Source organism: Rhinichthys klamathensis, unplaced genomic scaffold (assembly GCF_029890125.1).
Source record: "Rhinichthys klamathensis goyatoka isolate OS25496 unplaced genomic scaffold, OSU_Roscu_1.1 h1tg000296l_1, whole genome shotgun sequence".
Classification (NCBI taxonomy): Eukaryota; Metazoa; Chordata; class Actinopteri; order Cypriniformes; family Leuciscidae; genus Rhinichthys; species Rhinichthys klamathensis.
In genome coordinates this window covers 1,592,421-1,612,895 of record NW_026606815.1, presented here as the reverse complement: position 1 = coordinate 1,612,895, position 20,475 = coordinate 1,592,421, and the positions used below count along the sequence as shown (strand labels likewise).

Here is a 20,475-nt window from a genome sequence, read left to right as displayed (position 1 = left end):
AGCTTTGTAGAGTAAAACTAAAATATTTCGGAAACAAGACACATATGAGAAGCCATATGACACGTTTCCAGCCAGAGGAGGAAAAACACTCGGCTGTAACGTTACCGGGCGTTGTTATATTATTAATTTACTACAAATATGCTGCTGCTAGTTCAGACACACATGTATTTTCCTGTTGGTTCTTTGCAATGTTAATAAAATATATTGTACGTTAATTCTTTATGGGTCATTACTTTGTACTTTTAAAGCAAAGTATTTATAGTCACACACACACAAAAAAAAGATTCTGATAATCGATTTAGCATCGAATCGCAGCCCTCTGAATCGTAATCGAATCGAATCGTGAGGTGCCTAGAGATTCCCACCCCTAGTATCTACACTACCATTGAAAAGTTTGGGGTCAGTAAGGTTTTTTAAAATAAATTAATAGTTTTATTCAACAAGGATGAGTAAATTGATCAAAAATGACAGTAAAGACAATGTTACAAAAGATTTCTGTTTCAAATAAATGCTATTCTTTTGAACTTTTGAACTATTCATCAAAGAATCCTGGAAAAAATATCATGGTTTCCACCAAAATATTAAGCACCAAAAACTGTTTTCAACATTGATAATAATAAGAAATGTTTCCTGAGCACCAAATCAGCATATTAGACTGATTTCTGATAGATCATGTGACACTGAAGACTGTGTAATGATGCGGAAAATTCAGCTTTGACAACACAGCAAATTACATTTTAAAATAGATTCAAAAATAGAAAACAGTTATTTAAAATATTATATAGTAATTATTTTTGCTATTATATAATAATTTTGATGTGTGATGACTTCAAAATTAAATGACAAAATTTAGAAAATCAAAAGTACTGCAGAATGGGTTGCAAATAGAGCCAAAATGAATAGGGGGCTGGCTAGTTTAAGACCAACTGTTGGTTTGAAGTTAGTTATTGATAAATGAATACAGCAAAAAAAAAAAAAAAAAAAAAAAAGTGGTATTTAAAATAAATTAATAATTGAAAATAGTTTTTACTACAGTTGATATCAATTCAACAGATGGCAAAAATGTTAATGGGGCATCAAATTGTGTCCTATTCTTATGGCGCTTTTCCATTACCAGTACCAGCTCGACTCGACTCGACTCGCCTTGGCTCGCCTCGACTCGGCTCGCTTTTCGCTCCGTTTTCCATTGCAGAAAGTACCGCCACAAATAGTACCCGGTCGTCATAGCGACGCATTTCGTTCCTCGTTGCCCCATCAAGCTCTCGCTGGATCCTCTCTTCGGCAACCAAACAAAGGAATGTCTGCACCTCCTCGTTTGACCACGGCGTATTCTTCCGAGTTGCCATAATAATAGTAGTAAGTTTAGTAACTATCTCTGGCCAAACTATTTAAAATACTCCATCTGGCGCGTGCAATGATGACGCAGATTCTCCGTGACCAATCAGCAGTCGGCATTGTTTTCACGTCACATTTTAGTATCGGCTTAGCTCGCCTCAGCTCGCTTGGAACCTCGCCGGAGGTGGTACGAAAAAAAGTACCCGAAAGCAGGTACAGGTACAACTTTTACACAGTGGAAAACCAAACAAAGGCGAGTCGAGTCGAGCCGAGGCGAGCTGGTACTGTGTAGTGGAAAAGCGCCATAAGATAGTGGTAGGTTGTAAGCAGGAAATTGAAAGAGTAAGTGGTGTGAAACGTTTTGCTTTTTTCACATCTCTTATTCTCTTGTTACAGGAAGCAGAATGTAAAAAGGAAATGATGGATGTGAAATTCCAAGCAGATACAAAAATGGCCGACTCAAAGAGAGAGCTGGAGATGCAGAAGGCTGCCTTCAATCAAGAAGTAAACACAAAGGTATAAAGCTGAGTTATTCCTCCGGTAATTTTAAGATCAATCTGGGCAATCATTCATGTGATACACACTATATGGCCAAAAGTTTGTGGACACCCAAACACAACTCCCATATATAATCATTCTTTCTTTTCAGAAAGCTGAGGCGCAATTGGCCTATGAGCTTCAGGCAGCCAAGGAGCAGCAGAAGATCCGACTGGAGGAGATTGAGATCGAGGTGGTTCAGAGAAAGAAGCAGATCACCATTGAGGAAAAGGAGATCCTCAGGACAGATAAAGAGCTGATCGCCACCGTGAGGAGACCAGCTGAGGCTGAAGCCTACAAGATGGAGCAGCTCGCAGAGGCAAGGAAGTGAGTAAAAGGAATGAGAGGGAATTAGTGAGTTGCAGGCAGGGGCGTCACTAGGATTTTCATTTTAGGGGGGCTAAGCCCCCAATATGATTTTTAAACAAATTATAAAAAAAGGTAACACTTTAGTTTAGGATCTAAAGATCACTATTAACCATTTTCATTACGATGCAAAGGCACGGTTTTATAATAACTGTGGTCCCAAATGTGAGGCAGGGCAAATAGGGGGGTTCGGGGTCTCCCCGAGAAAATTTTGATTTCTCTGATCTACATATGTGCATTTTAAGATGTTCTGAAGGCCAAAAAACTTGGATAGTGGGCAGCTGACAATTTTTCTCTCCTCATCAGCAGCATCACTTTTTTTCTCTTTGTTTTTCTCTTGCCCTGTCTCTTCCCCTCCTAAAGCTGAGCTTTGACTGATATAGGCTTTTCATTTTTGTCTGTCAGTGAAGAAAGTAAACATAGGGTCAACTGATAGGTTGATTTTGCCTATGAATCATTTTCTCAGACGCGTTTATTTACTGAAAGCTACTAAAGGTAATTAAGTTTATTAAATGCATTCACAATATGTAGGCTACACATTTATTATTGATCTTATGCCTAATACAGGGCCGTAGACAGGGCTTTATAATCACAGAGGTCCTAAATTTGAGATTGGTAGGGGGTTCAAATTTTTTATTTCTGATATGTGCATTTCAAGACGTTTGAAGACCAAAAAAAAGGATAAGAAATAGCTTTAAAACCATGTCAGTGGGCAGATTATTTGTCAATACCTCCTCTCTTCTCATCTCCATCACTCTTCCTTTTTTTCTCAGTCTCTTCCTCCCTTTCTCTTCCCCTCCTAAAGCTGAGCTTTTTTAATTTACTAAAGGCTACAATTTGTATTATATTCTCAATATGTACACATTCATTATTAATCTTGTGCCTAACATGATGAAAACTAATTTGTTAATGTTTCTTGTAAACTAATTATTACATTACATGAGTTACATGAGTGTATAGGCCTATTTTCAGTTCAAAATGGCGAAATTAGACAAAACTATATTAGTTTGCCTGATTATTTTTTGTCATTCGTTTAACATTTATGACCTAAAAAAAGTAAAATATGAAATGTTAAGTTTAGCTACTTACATCTTATCTCGCACTTGACCGTACGCGTTGAGTCCATAGACTGTAAAAAATGGTCGTGTCGCACTGTTAAGATTCGCGCTCAGCAGCGTCTGTGAACATAAAGCCCGCCTACTTTGATTTGATTGGTCGTCTCTGACATTGACGAGCAGTGACAGACCAATGAGGCTCAGATGAACACACAAATGAACACACACACCCTGTCCTCTGTTTCTGACGTGCTCTCTGCACGGCGCAGCTGTGGATTGAGAACGTGCTGAATCTGATTATAACAAGACTGAAGCGAACACGAATTTGTGTAGCCTACATTAATCTCACATTTTTAGGGGGGCTTGGCAGAAGTTTAGGGGGGCTGAAGCCCCCCTAAAAAGGGCCTAGTGACGCCCCTGGTTGCAGGAAAAGAAAAGGAGACTGTTAAAGGTGAGAGATGTGGTTGTCCTTATTTAAAGATGGGGAAATTGGTATATAGATACTGCGATACTCGCAGCAAAGTTCTTTTTCATTCTTTTTCATTCATTCAGGGTGTAAAAAGAACTTTGAAATACCTGAGCAGCGATTTACTGTTAGCTAAAATCCTGACGCCGCCCACACTGCTGCATATGCGCTTTCCTCTCAATAACAAAATAAACGCACAACAAAAGTGACAGCGGTGAGAATAGAGCGGTTAAGAAATCATCTAATCATAGCGATGTGGATATGTTTGTACAATCTGCAATTCAACACTCCAAAAAGTCACGTCAATTTTATTTTTAAAGCACTTTATACAATAGATTGCTTTAAAGCAAACAGCTCTATATTATTAATCATGAAAAATAGTGTCAGTGCCTCTTTCAGTTAGAATTACAACTTCAATTTCTGCTTCAAGGCAGCTCTCCAGTGTCTTCATGTTTTAACTCGCGTCTGACCTCGACGGACTGAACAGAAGAAATGAACTTGGGAAAATTTCCATGTTAAGTAAGGCAGAGCTGCAAAGCCAAACCTATCTACCAATGTTAGTTCAAAGGAGTTTAGCACTCAGAGTAAACGTTCGCTTCGGCAAGCTGCTTCGATTCGCAAAGCAAACTTTGTTTCGGCCTGATTTTGTTCGAAATGACGTCATAACAGTTCATTCTTCGATTTCACTTGAAGTATATCAGGGCCTTGAGGGAATTCCATCCATGTAAATCAGATAAGAAAGGGAAGGGGAAGAACAGAGGCTTCAGGAAGTCAATCTGACTTCTGCTCCTCTCTGTCAGGATGAAGAAGGTGTTGACGGCACAGGCTGATGCGGAGAAGATCAGGCGTATTGGAGAAGCAGAGGCCGGCTCCATTGAGGCTGTGGGTAAAGCTGAGGCAGAAAGCATGAGGCTCAAAGCTGAGGCCTATCAGCAGTACGGGGAGGCTGCAAAGATCGCCCTCGTCCTGGAGGCTCTGCCAAAGGTGTGTAGAAGTCTGACGAAAGAAATGTGTGGGATTAAATTACTGCTATATTTTCCAACTTTTTCTGCTTTCTTTTTTAGACCTGTCCAATACTACTAATATTTAATAACACTATTCTTAAGTCTCAAGAATAAATATATTTTGCTGTGTTAACATGTCAGTGGCTGAATTTGTACCATCACAGATTGCTGAAAAGGTGTCAGCACCCTTGGCCCGTACCAATGAGATTGTGATCCTGAGCGGTGACGGTGGCCGTGTCACTGGGGAAGTCAATCGTCTGTTGGCTGAACTGCCTGTTTCTGTCAACGCCCTCACAGGGGTGGATCTGTCCAAGGTGAATACAAATATTTCATGTATACTACCTGTTTTAAGATTTTAAAAAAATGTTTTTCAAATAAAGGCTGCTTTTATTTGATCAAAAATACAGTAAAACAGTAATATTGTAAAACATAATTGCAGTTTAAAATTATTGATTTCTATTTTAATATATATATTAAAATGTAATGTATTCCTGTGGTGGCAATGCTGAATTTTCAGCCTCATTACTCCAGTCTTCAGTGTCACATGATCCTTCAGAAATCATTCTAATATGCTGATTTGCTGCTCAAGAAACATTTCTTATTATACCAATGTTGAAAACAGTTGCTTATTATATTTGTAGAAACTGTGATGCATTTTTACAGGATTCTTTTTTAATATAAAGATTAAAATAACAGCGTTTATTTGAAATATAGTTTTTTTTTTGTGTGTGTGTGTTTTACTGACCCCAAACTTTTGAACATTTATATTTTGCCTTATATGTGTGTAGCTTTTGCAGTAACTGCTAGGCCACAGAACAGGGAAAAAGAGCTAAAGGCTAAAGCCTGATCACTTTTTGCAGAGATGAAACAGAATGAGTGAATGAATAAGTAAAATATATTATGTTTTGTCAGTATAAACATAAATAAACGTGTTTCTCTACAGATCCCATTGCTGCAGAAAATGATCAACCCTCAAGCTTGAACTCTTCTTTCACTCTGCTGCCTTTCCAACACTCCCACATCGATTGCCTTGAAAAGAAACATTTGAAAGCTCTTTTCTTTTTAAAATGAGGAAATTGAGGATTTTATTTTTTTAGACCCCTGGTGCCTTACCTCTTCAGGACCAGATTCTCTGCATGTGCTCTTGTTTTATCACTTATATCCTTTTCTGTCTGTTTATTTGACATTTTTTCTGTTTAAACGATGTACCTCAAAAAAGATTATTTTGCTAATCACAGAACGATTTCATTCAAATTTGCTAGTGGGCAGCTCTATGTGTACGTAGTTATTTAGAAGATAAGTATGTATTGCCATTTTGATGGGTGGCTAAGATTGTAATCACAGTAACATTTATGCAGTGTATGAAAATATATAGACGTATAGTGTAGAAGAGCCATTAGGTTTGTTACAGCATGTTTAGTGGATTGATCAACTGGGTCATCATTGTGAAGACTTTGCTGTTCAGGTCAAATAGTGACACACGAGTGAGAAGGACTGACTTTTATTTTATCTAACCAACACATTTAGATGTACATCCATTTGAAAACATCTTTTTGTACAGGTCAAACATTAAGTAATTTCATATTTTTTTATAGTGGACATGAATGATCGTTCTGTTGCTTTTAAAAAAAATGTGCTTTAGGGTTCTAGGTCAGGTCACATATTCACCATGTAGTCCTTCATGTGGAACTACTCCATGTGATTCATTATAATTTCCGTATGTATATTCTTTGATAATGTTTAGCCTATTTTTGGATGTTAAAATGTGGTCCAAGTGCATTTTTACTAAGATGCCAAGCATAGGCCAAACGTGCTGAATCAGCAGGATATAGGAAGGTATCTTTATTTTTTCATCACAGAAAAGTTACCTCACCCACTGTTTATGCAGATGATAAAGCTTTGGTCCTCTTCTATTAGCTGAAAGTAAGATATTATAAACCTTGTCTTCAGCCAAACTGACAGTACAGAATCTACAAGTTTAGAGATCGATACATTACACGCTGTGCAATTAAAGTTGAACATCTACCATCTCCATAGTTTTATTCTGCATATCTCCATATGACAGGACCTCCTCTTTTTTATTTATTTTTTTAACCACAATATCAGAAAATGTCATATGCATTTTTTGGTTCCTTAAGTACTAATTATCAACATCCAGATAATGTGAGAGCTCTGTCAGATATATGTGAATTTTAACTCTTAACTTTTTTTTCTGTTTTGTTTTATTTTATTCTGATTTTCAGCTTGCCATTCTGTCATACACAATAGTTTGCCAAACATCGGTAGGTCAAACAGTATATCAACATTTATTTTACATTGCTGCTGAATCATTAGTTATTGTGTATTTTGATCATACATAGGTAGTAATCTGATGCCAAATATAACAGGGGTTTTTTAACAGTACACTTTGGCAAAAGTATTTGTGGGGGAAAAAGTTCTGTTTGTCAGAAACAAGTTCATTAAAATTGATGTTCAATTTTCATTCTTCAAAATGAAGTGTGTTTGTTGTTTTTGATGTCAATGTCCGTTTCAGCTGGGGAAAATGGAATTATGGTCTGAAAATATAGCCATTGTTTATAAGATGTTGCACACATTTAATCTCAACTTCAGGCAAAAACTTTTCTATGCTTAAACCAAACTAACAAAAGCTGTCGTTTCTGAGCTGAGTGTGTTTGTTCTAGAGTTTGTAAAGTTTCCACACTAACATGTGCTATATAGCAGTGCATATAGTTAATGCCAATATATTGTTGATGAATGAATATGTAGTATACATGTATCTATTTAGGAATCAGTTTCTGATCACAGTCAATAAATTTGTCTTAATTTATTTGTCTTTTTGGTGTGTGAAATTTTTGAGTTTATGGGCTTTGTAAGTCGACTTTACAATGCTAAGAAAAGTTATGTTTGTAATGACTTCAAACAAATGAAAAAACAATGCAGAACACAGTATTTAGGTTTAACCTCTTAACCTGCGAGGGCCCGCCGGCGGGCCCATTTGCCATTGCATGTTTAAAACAATAATATCTTAGTAAAAACCTAAAGTAATATTGCCAAACTATATATCATTTGAAAGCTTAAAATCTCTAGTTTTCATATTTGGTGGCTGTTATCTAAAATAAATTACAGAGGAGCAGTAATTTATCAATTTGCAACAAGAATATTTCATATTCATTAGGAGTATTTAGGCCTTTATTTTGAAATAACAATAAACACGAAAAATCATGAAAGATTGGTAGAAACCTCAGTTTGTTTTCATGCCATGAGTTCAAAAGATAACACCAATTCCATTTTATGAGAAAAAAAGGTCTGAAAATGTTTTAAATATAAAGAAAAATGTATGGATTCTCGATTTCTGATTGGCTGCGAGCTATAACGCTATAACGTAGTCTTTTTATGCATTTATTAGAGGTTGAATTCAAATCAAATACTGCCAAACCACCCATACTACTTCTGAATAAGATGTCTACTTCATAAATTGTATGAAAATTATGGAAATACATGGTTCAGATCACTCAAAACATATGAAAATGGAGGCGCCCTTATATGGGCAGTAATGGAGTCTAGTGAAAAAGTTGGGTACTGCGCCCAAATAAAATCTTACTGAAAGCTCATTTTTTTAATATCAACCTAAAATTTGGAATACAACTTGTTCAGATTTGTGTCTTTAATTTTCTTGCAGTTTTAGAGTAAAATATATTTTGTAATATATATATTTTATATAAAATATTAATAATTATATTTTTACATTACACCATTTCATAAAATCAAACTTATATAACTTTTTTTCTGTTTCATTTTTTATCATTTCTAGACTTCTACAATAATCTGGAAAATGTCTTCTTTAAAACAAGACCAGCCATAGGTCTATATTCCAAAGCATTCCTGAATTACAACCATTTAAGTTTGGATAGTGATTTTTATGTCTATGCAAAAAAAAGGGGGGTGCCAGTTTTAATGTAAAAAAAAAAAAACCCAGAAGATCAGAGATGATTGAGACAGCAATAGTGTGATATGTATCTGCATTTCTTTCAACTTCATGAATTTCAGTCCACACTTCATCTTGCTTTGTAATGTGGCATATTTCCAAGTGAAACTGGATTATCAAGGGGGGGGAGTATGATAGGAATTGTTTGGATAATAAAGAGTGTGTGTTCCATACCAGATGGAGTGGGGCCGTATGACCATTTTGCTACTTGCCAAAGGGTTCCGTTAATTGCAAAACATAAATATGGACATCAGCTACAGCAAACAACCTTATGTCCCACTGAAAATAATATTTACATTCTTTTGTTGGCAAGCCCTCTGTGTTCAACATCTGGTTTGTAAACTAGTGATGCAGAGGGGAACAGATTGAAGCAGTGCAGTCTCTGCTGGACATGAGGCAACATAATGAGGCATAATTAGATGATAACCGATAAACTTCATTTCCCAATCTGCTGTTCACAATAGTATTCAGTTAGTGGTCTGGCACTGACGTAGTCCATCTGTGATCTGTGTTCGGTCTGGCTGTTCAGCATGCTGTTTAATGTGAATTGTTGATCAATGTATTCCTGAGCAGCTGGATAAATCTGCGGGCGGAGGTACTGCTCAGGGTGGTGGGGATTTTGCAGGCCCTTCCCTGCTGGTCCAGAGGCCAACGGTCGAAAATGGATCCTGTTGAGGATGTCGGTGAAGGGTCTCGGATTAACGTAGTCGTAGACTGGGGTCATCTCCAGGTTCCTCAGAACACTTTCAGGAAGTTGCATCCGACTCAGTTTAGGAGGCAGAGGGAGAGGCAGCTCCATGTCAGGATGGGGAGAGGTATGGAAATAAGACTGGAGCTGGATTATGGATCTGCCAGGGGTCTGACAGGCGGGACTGCTGTGGTGGTGGTGGTTTAGAGGGCTGCTGATCTGAGATGGCAGTCGGCTGAGGTTGCTGTCTGCTGTGGAGGACTGGACACAGGAGCTCTGGGCCATGGGCAGAGCTGCACAAAGACTATGGAGGCTGGAGGGTCTGGCTTCTCTGGGACTTGAAAGAAAACATTTATTTGGAAGACTGTCACACCTGCATGTAGTACTTGTCAAGAAAGGGATAAACTGAGATCATTTTGATCTCCAGGGATGCAAACTTTTTCAGCAAAGATCCAGAATAGTGAAGAGAGATTTTTTTTTTTAACTCTATAAAGGTTATACGTTTTATCCCTATATCTCCATGCTAAAATTGACTGTAAATCCACATTTTACAGCTTAGCTGATATTTCGAAAATTCTTCCCCATCGGGGTTTTCATCTTTGCCACACATTTTACCTCTGAATCTCTATAATAAAATGTAATACATGGGTTCAGAGCAAAAATGAGCATTTTACAGTACAACTGCAGCAAAATATTATAGTATGATTATATTGATATTCACTGCATCACACAAAGCTAGACTCACCTGTTCAGGTGTCTGTTGCTGAGGCTGAGAATGGTGTGGGTCTGCTGGGGTGAAGGTCCTCCAGCCGTGCTGAGGCTTTTGAAGGCTGATATGAAAGGGTTTGGGGTGACCGAGGAAGCCACGTCTGAAAAAATCAGGGCACTGCTGCAGTCAACAGAGCTGGACACGGTCACGTCGACATCCTCGTCTTTCTGTGACTGTCCCACTGCTATTGGACAACAGAAAAGCAGAAATAGTGAAACTAAACTTACACAATTTATTTCAAAGAGTCTGTCCAAAGAAAAACAGCTAATTAAATAGTAAGTGAAATGCAGGGCACACCAAGGTGACCCTCATGATTGCCATGAATCCCCTGTGCTGCCCCCTGCTGGGCACCAGGTCATCACAACAGAAACACCAAGCAACACCAATGGGGGAAAAAATCATACCATGCTCATTTGGTGTCAAATCTCGTTTGTCCTGTCCATCTGAATCCTGGGTCTCTTGGGTCTCTTTGTCTCTAAACCTAATGAGTAGAAATTATAAAGGTTATATTGACAAAATATCAGAATTACTTATCAGGGTGAAGGTCATTTCAATAGTCAGGACAGGAAACAATATGTCAATTTTATTAAATACACTATGTACATTTGATTTGCCCTTTGGAATGATGGAAATCTACTAATTTACTTAAACGGTTGAAAAAAAATGACAATTAATCAGCCCTGTTCTCTAAAGGAGACATTTGTAGGTGAATTTTCCTGAATTAAAGAAAGAAATGATAAAAATGTCCAATTGTGACCAATTGTTTCTCACCTTTTCCTGTTCAGTCCATTGTCACGAAAGCCTTTGGCAAAGGGGTTGTTGTCAATCTTGAGTTTTGTGATCTGTGTTGAGGAAGAAAAATAAAGGGTACCATCAACAAAAACCACAGACATGCCAGTTAACACTTATAAATCATACAAAAAAATGGACTAATAGAAAATAATGAATCAAGGGAGAAAAGAGAGACTCTTTGAAGTCTGGCACAAATGTTCATTTTTCAGCTTTCATTTACCGGTAAATTGTTGATATTTTGAGATTAAAATATATATTTTTTTAATTACAAGCATCACGTACTTTTGAACTGGATACTAGATTCTATTATTACTGTATACATTTTGAATTAAGCTACATTGATAAGTCTTTAGCCTCGTGAATTTTAGCCACTAGATGGCAGTGGAACTCCAAAAATAAAAACATCTTTGAAGGCCAGCTCTAAATTTCCTATTTTTTCATACAGTATTCATCACATGTGAAATGTCTCTGCTCACCTCCTGGTTCTGGTAGGCCGTGACGGCTACAAAAGCAGCTTCAGGGAAGGTGAAGCGCAGGTAACCCCCAGGGTTGTGAGGGTTACAGGGGTCTGGAGACTGGACTATGTGTAGACGGGGCTGGTATTTGTGCATGGAGTGGAGAACCACCTAATGAACGTGGAGAGAAACAGAAATATAACCCTGAACACAGAAAAACATTCTTTTTATGAATATGCTTTCTTTATTAACCTTTCAACCAGAACATTTCCCCCATTTCTAAAAGCTCACCAAGCCATTGGAGTTAAGTGTGTTGTTGGTCAGTTTGAGCTTGTGGAAGGAGATTGGATACTGCATCCATTTCTCTCCAGGTGCAGGCGAGTCTGGATGGATGAAGAACCGATTGGGCAGGTGTGGATCAGTTGAACCATTCACTTCCCAACAATCCTTATTCCACTGCAACAATATAAGAGCGTAGGCTATATATAGTTATTAAGAGTACAACAATCAAATCAATACTCATCCATATTCATACATTTATTTTTAGGTCTTTGGCTTTGTTCATAACTTACAAAAAAAATCAAGCATCAGGTTTGCAGAACTATAACATCCCTATACTCACCTGGAGCTAAAATGTCACGTGGATCAGTTAAAAAATTAATATTAAGGAATAGAACATTGATAGTTAAAATAGTTTAATGGTAAACTCAAAACGTTTTTGAAAAGTTTCTTATGCTCACCAAGGCCATTTTTTTAGGGCCAAAATAAAGTAAATTACAATTTAATTTATTTCTGTGATGACAAAGCTGGATCTTCAGCATCAGTGTCACATGATCCTTCAGAAATCATTCTAATATGCTGATTTTGGTGCTCAAAAAAAACATTTCTTATTATTATCAATGTTATGAGTTGTGCTGGTTAATATTTTTGTGGAAACTGTGATGCATGTCAGGAATCTTTGGTAAAGTCAAAAGAGCAAAAAATAGAAAGTTCAAAAGAACAGGATTGTTCGCAATCTTTTATGCCATGAATAAAAGTATTAAATTATTAAAAGAAAAGAAAAATCTTATACAGACCCTAAACTTTTGAATGGTAGTATATGTGTGTTTGTCAGGGAGAATGGAGGGGGTTGAATTGAGTATATGTGTGTATGTTGAGGAGATCCCCCCTTCTATGTGAAGCGCTTTGAGTGCCTAGAAAAGCGCTATATAAATGTAATGAATTATTATGTGCCATAAGGGAGGGGTGGAGGGGAGGTACCTTGTACTTGCGGTTATCAAACGGCACCATGTCCATTATCACCACATACTTGACTTTAGGATTCAGTCCTGTCACTGTTACTTTGCAGCTGGGAAACATACGCCTGAAATAAAAGTACACCGGAAACACACCACAACAATTAGTCATCACATATTAGAAGACTGGAGACGCCCTCTATAAAGGCAATTTTAATTGTTAATTATTATAGGATCCATGTGTTTAAGAATATTCAACAAAATGAACGGTTCAATGAATTCACTTAAGAACACCTTTCCTCTTTGTAACCTGACTATAGATACATTGACAAATATTTAAGATTTTCTGCACTAAATAGGTGTAAATCCAGACACAATTCCATTTGTTGTGTAGAAATACCATATTACAAACATCATGGTCTGGTTTCACAGACAGGGCTTAGATTAAGCCAGGATTAGGCCTGAACTTTTATGAAAATGCCGTAGAAAAAAAAATTACTGGTGTGAATCTCAAAACAATGGCATATTTTAAGATATGTCAGAGCAAGTTGCTTTCAGTTAAAACAGCTCAAACGTGCATTTCAGTCTGGGACTAGGCTTAAGCCTGGTCTGTGAAACCAAGCATAAAAGTACCAATACCGCATAAGTGCATACCTGCCAGATTTAGTAATCAGCATCTCTGTGCCGAAACTGCTGAATTTGTCCCAAAGCTCCCGATCTTGCAGTGACACATGAACCGGCAGTGAGGTCAGTTCAGCTTCAGCACTGCTCATCCTGCCATCGGTGCTGTGCTGAGTTCGGCAGATGGGTTCCTTGCAGTCTAATCAATAATAGAATCATTTCACATTTTCATTTACAACTCCAGCACGACACTTGTTTGTTGAACGTTTTGAAAAACTCATAATACATTTAAAATAACCCTGAAATCGAATTTGAACTTCTCAAAATGTGAGAAATGAAAAGACAGTCTTACCTTGTGGATAATATCCATAGTTACTAGCTAAATGGTTCATTTGGTAAGGTAAGTCCAGCACAGGCCGTTCCTCTGGGAGATACATGACCATGAGACCGGAGCAGCAAACTGAAGAGACTTGTCCAGAGGTTTGTAGCTTCCAAAGCCAATGACCTGCAAGGACTTTCCTTAGGCTGCTACCTTTCCATCACTTCAAAGAGGACAGAGGTGTGTATGTGCACTTCTGTCAAAACATCAGTCTCGTCTTTGATCTGTCTCTTTGTCTCTCCCAGTTCCCAGTTTGTGCTCCAGCCTGCCCACATAGGTGTGTAGAAACAACATTCTCTGGATCTGGGGGAAAGGGGGGTGCATCTTACTCTGGAGGCCAAGGGTTCCCTAACACTTCCTCTAAACCCATACAGACACGCACATATTGGTGTTAATCACACCAGCAGTTTGTCCCCTCATTACTGCAGGAAGTCTTCACTATTTATTGGCTCTTGGTAGAACTGTCAAAGTTCAGCATTCAGTGGATAATTTCCAGTCTTAAACATTCAAATCATGCATTGAATATGGCTTCAGGTCATTTGCTAAGGGCTTCTCTATCAAAACACCCATTGAGTGAGGCCTGACAAAATAATCCTGGACAGCAGTATTTATGTATGGCAACTTAAGTGCATTTTTATACTGGTTTTGGATGTGTTTAGGCAGTTAAACACTTAAATCTACCTGGCTAAACACCTCCAAGTTTATTTTCAAGTAGTAAATGACTTAAGACTATACTCTTAACATGTGGACACGAGCAAACTTTTGTGGACAAAAAAAGGTTAAAAGAATGACAAAATATTTACTAGGCTTAACCATTTTTATCACAAATCACTGGTCAGGAAATTAGCAAGAATTGCATTTAAACTGTATAATGTAACAAAGCATGGAAAAGCCTTCCCCTTTGTTAAATGTTTAAGCTGTGTGGGTAAAGTTGCAGACTTTTTTTACAGAAAGAAAAATCAGTGTTGTTCCACTCAATTTTGATGGCTTCAAACAGTTCAGTAGTCGAAAAATGTCTCCCAGTTTGTTTGAATTTAATGTGAGGCCAAATATTGTTCCTATCTAGACTCCGACCAGGCCGAACATGAGCCTGATGATGGACTTGATCTCAAGCCACTTCTTGGATCTTTGCAATTTGGGCAGGAGCATTATCTTGATGTTGAAAAATAACATCTGATCATTCCTCTTTAGATCACTTTTCAATTATGTGAAGCAAGGCATTCTGCAATATTCTCCTGTAGCACCAATACCAGCAACTAAAATGACAGCGCTTCCTCCATGCTTCACTGTGGTACAGAGATGAATTTATTGTTATATTTCTCAACAGATTTTCGAAGACACCGCTCTGGAGCATCACCATGCAACTTGTGTTTCAATGTGATTCATTTCTCCACACACTCCCATATTCAGCCAAAAACTTCATTCTGTCGTTGATATTTTTCTGAGACTGCAATGGCTTTTTAAGTAGGGCATTTGCTTGCAATGCTTATTTACTGACCAATAATTTGCAGTTAAGATAATTAAAAGCTAGTGTTTAGCCATTTTGGGCTTGACCCATTTTTTTTTTTTGCCCAGGAGTGTGTATTGTTGTATAGCAATGTATGAAGCACAGCTCACATAGAAGTCATTTTCAAACAAAGCAGCTTTCAGTTGGTCAATGCCATTCAGTTCCGCATGACCAACATGAAACCGTTGCAAACTCTGCATTGGGAAATCTTTCATCCTTTTTTTTTTCCATAAACATTCCTGATGGAATGCATGGATTCCTATTAAAAGGACTATTACATTCGGATTCGACGAACAGAGATAACATGATGCACATTTAATCTAAAACAATAGACAGGTCTTTTTAAACATCTGACAAAGCTTATTTAAATAGTTTAGACTACTACTTAACAATTACAGGCAAATATGTTTGACATGAAACAGCAGTAAGTCTTCAACAGGGGTCCAGTGTTTGAGCTCAAACTAATTTTGAAAAAACATTTTAAAAACACTTAATAAAAAAATGTTGAGTTAATTAAGCTAATGTTTCATTGTTCCTCCTGCAATATTTGTTTTCATGCTAATTTAAATACTAGAAAAGTAAATAAAAGTACAATTAAATGTGCACATACTGTATTGTCATCAATGACAAATAAATACAAATTATTTTATATTTTACATTTAAATTGATGCATTTAGAAGACGCTTTTATACATAGTGACTTTGATAAGAGGTACAAAAGCAATTAGTCAAAGAGCCAACACTATTCGTAATATGCAATGCCCGGTTCATTAGACAACTAGATTAGAAGCAAGATAGAGAAGAGAATGCAGAAAAGAAAATGTTTTTATGGATTTTAATTTGTTTTAATGGATGTGAATGGAATGTAAACACATTAAATAGTACACACGTTATATGTCAGACTTATATGTGTAACACTAATTTGAATACATTATAACGGGGTCCCTCCTCAGTCTGTCTATCCACCAAGGAGCCCTTGGCTTGTCCTAAACTGTCAATCATTCAGTATTTTTCATTCAAGGCAGTTTACAGTAAACTACCTGATAAATAAGTCATTACTAATCATCTTGTTAAAGGGATAGTTCACCCAAAACCAGACAGTTGACAGCACCCATTGACTTGGAGAAAATAATACTATGGAAGTCAATGGGTGCCGTCAACTGTCTGGTTACCAGCAATCTTCAAAATATCTTCTTTTGTGTTCAACAGAAGAAAGAAACTCATACAGGTTTGGAGCAACTTAAGGGTGAGTAAGTGATGACACAATTTCCTTTTTTTGGTGAAATATCCCTTTAAGTATTTGCAGGATACAAAGATGCTGATATAGCAGGACTGTTCTCCAAGAATTGAATCTTCACACACATTACGCCAGCACTCAACGACCATCAAGTTTAAATGATCCCAAATCAGCTAGATCAGTTGAATACTTGTGTTTCATAAGAGGCAGTTTCTAGCACCCTTCATGTCTAACTGGCCACAGCCAGTGAAATTCAGTGAAATCATCACAAATTAACAGAAATGTCCATCTATTCGAGAGGCAGATAAGACGTCAGAGGCTTGCTACATGCTGGTGTAACTCAGATAGGCCACAATCTTGTTTTTATCAGTTTGCATGGCCCAAGCGGTCACAAACACCCCCCAACCCCACCCTAACTGAGAGTCAGTCTCCACAGTAACTGTGGGGGGCCACTCCCATGTTAGCCAATAGACCTTTAACATCTAGATGCTGAGGACAACTACAGATGTAGAATCAGGTTAATTTGTCACAGCTCACACATGGGTATGAGGACAGACACCCAGAGGTGATTTTTTTTTTTTTGTAGTCAATCAACAATTGGCCACTGTGATCCATGAATCATGCATCTATTGCACTATTGTAATGTCATGAAATCCATCTTGTGGATAAATTGAAAACAAAATTGTCGATTAGTAATATGTGACCCTGGACCACAAAACCAGTCACAAGGGTAATTTTTTTTAATAATAATTATAATTACAATAAATACCGGTAAGCTTTCCATTGATGTATGGTTTGTTAGGATAGGACAATATTTGGGATACAACTATCTGAATATCTGGAATCTGAGGGTGCAAAAAAATCTAAACATTGAGAAAATTGCCTTTAAAGTTGTCCATTTATGTTCGCGATTTTGCTGCATTCACTCACAAAAATATATTTTTTATATATTTACGGTAGGAAATTTACAAAATATCTTCATGGAACATGATCTTTACTTAATATCCTAATGATTTTTGGCATAATACAATGTATTGTTGGCTATTGCCACAAATATATGGGTCACATATGTTTTGGTAAACCCCTCATAGTCTCAATATAGACGTTTAAAATATTTAAGTTCAATCTCAAGTGGCTATAACTCAATATAAATATAAGATGTTTTAAGGTTATTTTATTGTGTAATTCGTACTTGTATTACAACATTTGTATTGTAATATGCACTTCTGGCTATATAACAGCTTAGGAAACCAATATAATATGCATAAAATATGTTTTTTGGATCTTAAATATTTTCCACCAACTATCTGGTACAATTTCAAATTTATTCCAGGGGTGGGGGAGTTTGGGTGTGGGTTCACACACTCGCGTGAGAGCGAGTCCTGGTACCAAGTATCTGTTCTGGGTCTGATATAGGGAATTAATCTGATTGGTCAGCAGAGTGAAGGGAAGAGCATGATAAGGATGGAACAGCCTTTGAGTCATCATATGCAAATGAGCAGTGAGCATTAAAACTCAGAACCAAGGGGGCAGAGTTTACGATCGCTTCACAGCATGGAGACAACAGACTTGTGAAAAGACGGCTAGAGGTGACAGATGAAGGCAATTAAAACTGTTTTTCAACACTTACCGAGGACGCAGACCTAAAGGTGAGTGTGTCACCGCTGACTATGAACTACAGGATGGCAGCTGCTCTTCCTTTCAGATGAATAGACCCATGTGGTGGATCTTCCACAGGTGTGATCATCTCTCAAGATTTGGAAAGGATTTCTGCAGGAGAACCTTTTGGAAACACAAATAAATCTAACAATTTAGACCATGTGAACTGATAATAATGTAGTTAAAGAAACATATATGGAAACTATTCTTTACAGTTTTTGTAAATCGATTTGGGATATGTAACATTTCTAATTCATTAACAACGGTCAAATGTTTCTAAAAAGAAGGTTCAATCTTTAGATAAACTAAACAATAGATCATAGAAAATGTCAGAAATAGTACCGTACTTGTGAATGTTCAGTGGATTTCTAAAGTGGAAGTGTTTCATCATTCTTGCCCTCTAGACAGGATATCATCGTATACTGTAAGTTCATTATTGAGACACTACAGTATAGATGATGTACTACCCAGGGGGGTCAATATGCCTCCGACAGTTTCCTGGACCCGCAAACACTTTGACAGAGAGTGGCGATTAAACCGTTACCATTACTGAGTTTAGTAATGGTAAGGGTTCTATTGCCTTCTCTCAAAAATCATCTGGATATGAGTGGAAAAAGCACGTGTCAAGTGAACTTCAGAGCAACGGATGATGCGGTCAAAATCAGACGAGTTGACGGATGGATAAAAAGACCAGAAAAACAAATGCTAAATGGATTAAATATACTAACAATGCAATTCTGATCCATTTCATCCATTCAACTTGTTTAGCCTATTGTGTGTTATATGAGACTGTCGTTGTGTGTCATTTCAATAAACATCATTGAAGGTTGAATTAAATGTTCAGCTTGTTTTGTTTTATTAATGTCAGTTGTGTTTACAAAGCCTTTCGTAATCCACTTTTGGCTATCACTTTTACACAGAGAGTCTGTAAAGGTGGCATATTGTTGATAAAATGCTTACACCTTTAAAAAAAAAAAAAAAAGTTTATTTATTGGCATCTATGGTTCAATTAAGAACATCCATGGAAACTTTCTATTGCACTTTATACTGGAAAAGGGGTTCTTTAGATTAAAAAATATATTTTCACACCAAGAAAAAAAAAAGTTGTTTAAAGAACTGTTCATTGAAAGTTTCTTTGGGGAACCAAAAATTGTTCTTCTATAGCATCACTGCAAAAACAAATACACTTTTTGGAACCTTAACTTTTAAGATTGCACTTGTGCTTCTGGGAGCTGAAGATAATATAAATGAGAATCTTTAATTAACTTCTTTTTTTTAAATCTTTTAAAAAAGCAATATACACTACTGTTCAAAACTTATGGGATCAGTATGATGTTTTTTTTTATTTACTCCTATTCAGCAATGATGCATTACATGGATCAAAAAGTGACAGTAAAGATATTTATAATTTTTCAAAAGATTCGTATTTCAAATAAATGCTGTTCTTTTGAACTTTCTAGTCATCAAATAATACTTTTTTTTTTTTTAAATATCATTGTTTCCTCAAAAATATTAAGCAGCACAACTGTTCTCAATATTGATAAAAATAAAAAATAACAAAAATGTGTCTTGAGCAGCAAATCAGCATATTTGAATGATTTCTGAAGGATCATGTGACACTGAAGACTAGAGTAATGATGCTGAAAAATCAGCTTTGGCATCACAGGAAATTACATTTTAAACTATATTCAAATAGAAAACAGCTATTTAAATTGTAATATATTTCACAATATTGCTGTTTTACTGTATTTTGAACAAATAAATGCAGCCTTGGTGATCATAAGAGACTTTTTTCAAAAAACATTTACAAAAAAAGATCAAACCTTTAAATGGCAGTGTTTCATAATAAAACAAATGAGATTTACACAATTAAATGTGTTCAGTGAATGAATGAGATTATTCCATCAACTCCATATGTGTAGTTCATAATATTGGTGTATATGTTTGTCTTCCTGCTGTAAAAGCATTGACTTCTGCTGTCTGTAGATAAAGTGACCATAACACAGGAAGTCCAGCAACATGAGAACTTTATTGCCTATTCTTTATTACTCAAAACATTTAACACTGACTAAAATTGATGCATGAATATACTCAACTGATGAAAAATGTAATATCACATAGGTTTAAATAATTGAAAAGAGTTCCACTTTGCTGCAGTAAGTAGCATGAACAGCCACAGCAGAGCAGCCCCGGCTCCAGTCCCACCCAAACGGTCCAGCCCCCTCTCACAGTCCTGTGGCCCACCTTACATGTTAGAGCTGAAGCCAGGCCTGCAGATGAGTGATTTCAGGCCAGTGTAATGGTCTTACGTAAGACCTTCAGTTAAACAGCAAGACTCCACTACAGATAACAGCCTGACCACACTGAAGACAATGAATAATAATGA

The 20,475-nt window shown here is 36.9% G+C and overlaps 2 protein-coding genes and 1 long non-coding RNA gene across 5 annotated transcripts in view; 2 read left to right on the top strand and 1 right to left on the bottom strand.

Moving 5' to 3' along the window:
* The window catches only part of flot2a (flotillin 2a), a 45,734-nt gene extending 38,946 nt beyond the window's left edge, over positions 1-6,788 (top strand). For both annotated transcript variants that reach the window (XM_056269983.1, XM_056269984.1), the window contains exons 7-11: positions 1,732-1,851; positions 1,985-2,199; positions 4,560-4,743; positions 4,928-5,077; positions 5,707-6,788. In XM_056269983.1, the coding sequence (XP_056125958.1) occupies positions 1,732-1,851; positions 1,985-2,199; positions 4,560-4,743; positions 4,928-5,077; positions 5,707-5,745 (708 nt within the window). In that variant the 3' untranslated portion in view covers positions 5,746-6,788. The remainder of the gene's footprint in view (positions 1-1,731; positions 1,852-1,984; positions 2,200-4,559; positions 4,744-4,927; positions 5,078-5,706) is intronic.
* Positions 6,789-8,769: 1,981 nt separating this feature from the next.
* tbx16l (T-box transcription factor 16, like) lies at positions 8,770-14,114 on the bottom strand. Of its 2 annotated transcripts, XM_056270031.1 has the most exons (9): positions 13,661-14,114; positions 13,342-13,507; positions 12,713-12,815; positions 11,744-11,908; positions 11,474-11,623; positions 10,977-11,047; positions 10,610-10,686; positions 10,182-10,389; positions 8,770-9,773 (listed from the first exon to the last, which is right to left on the bottom strand). In XM_056270031.1, the coding sequence occupies exons 1-9, from the start codon at positions 13,749-13,751 to the stop codon at positions 9,185-9,187; spliced, it is 1,620 nt and encodes a 539-aa protein (XP_056126006.1). In that variant the 5' UTR covers positions 13,752-14,114; the 3' UTR covers positions 8,770-9,184. The 2 variants fall into 2 exon arrangements, with proteins under 2 accessions (XP_056126006.1, XP_056126005.1); XM_056270030.1 differs by lacking the exon at positions 13,661-14,114 and having other exon boundaries at positions 10,182-10,386; positions 13,342-13,513.
* Positions 14,115-17,938: 3,824 nt separating this feature from the next.
* Positions 17,939-18,249, top strand: LOC130103760 (uncharacterized). The gene is made up of 2 exons (XR_008809397.1): positions 17,939-18,079; positions 18,168-18,249. It is a non-coding gene; the product is annotated as an uncharacterized LOC130103760 (long non-coding RNA).
* The last annotated feature ends 2,226 nt before the right edge of the window (positions 18,250-20,475 follow it).

What these genes read in the sequence shown, in the direction of transcription:
- tbx16l (XM_056270031.1), bottom strand. Translation starts at nt 13,751, where the DNA reads ATGGTCATGTATCTCCCAGAGGAACGGCCTGTGCTGGACTTACCTTAC. An exon ending in TTTGACACCAAATGAGCATG is followed by an intron (nt 10,390 to 10,609) that starts GTATGATTTTTT and finishes GTTGTCCAATAG; the next exon opens with CAGTGGGACAGTCACAGAAA. An exon ending in AGCAACAGACACCTGAACAG is followed by an intron (nt 9,774 to 10,181) that starts GTGAGTCTAGCT and finishes TTTTCTTTCAAG; the next exon opens with TCCCAGAGAAGCCAGACCCT.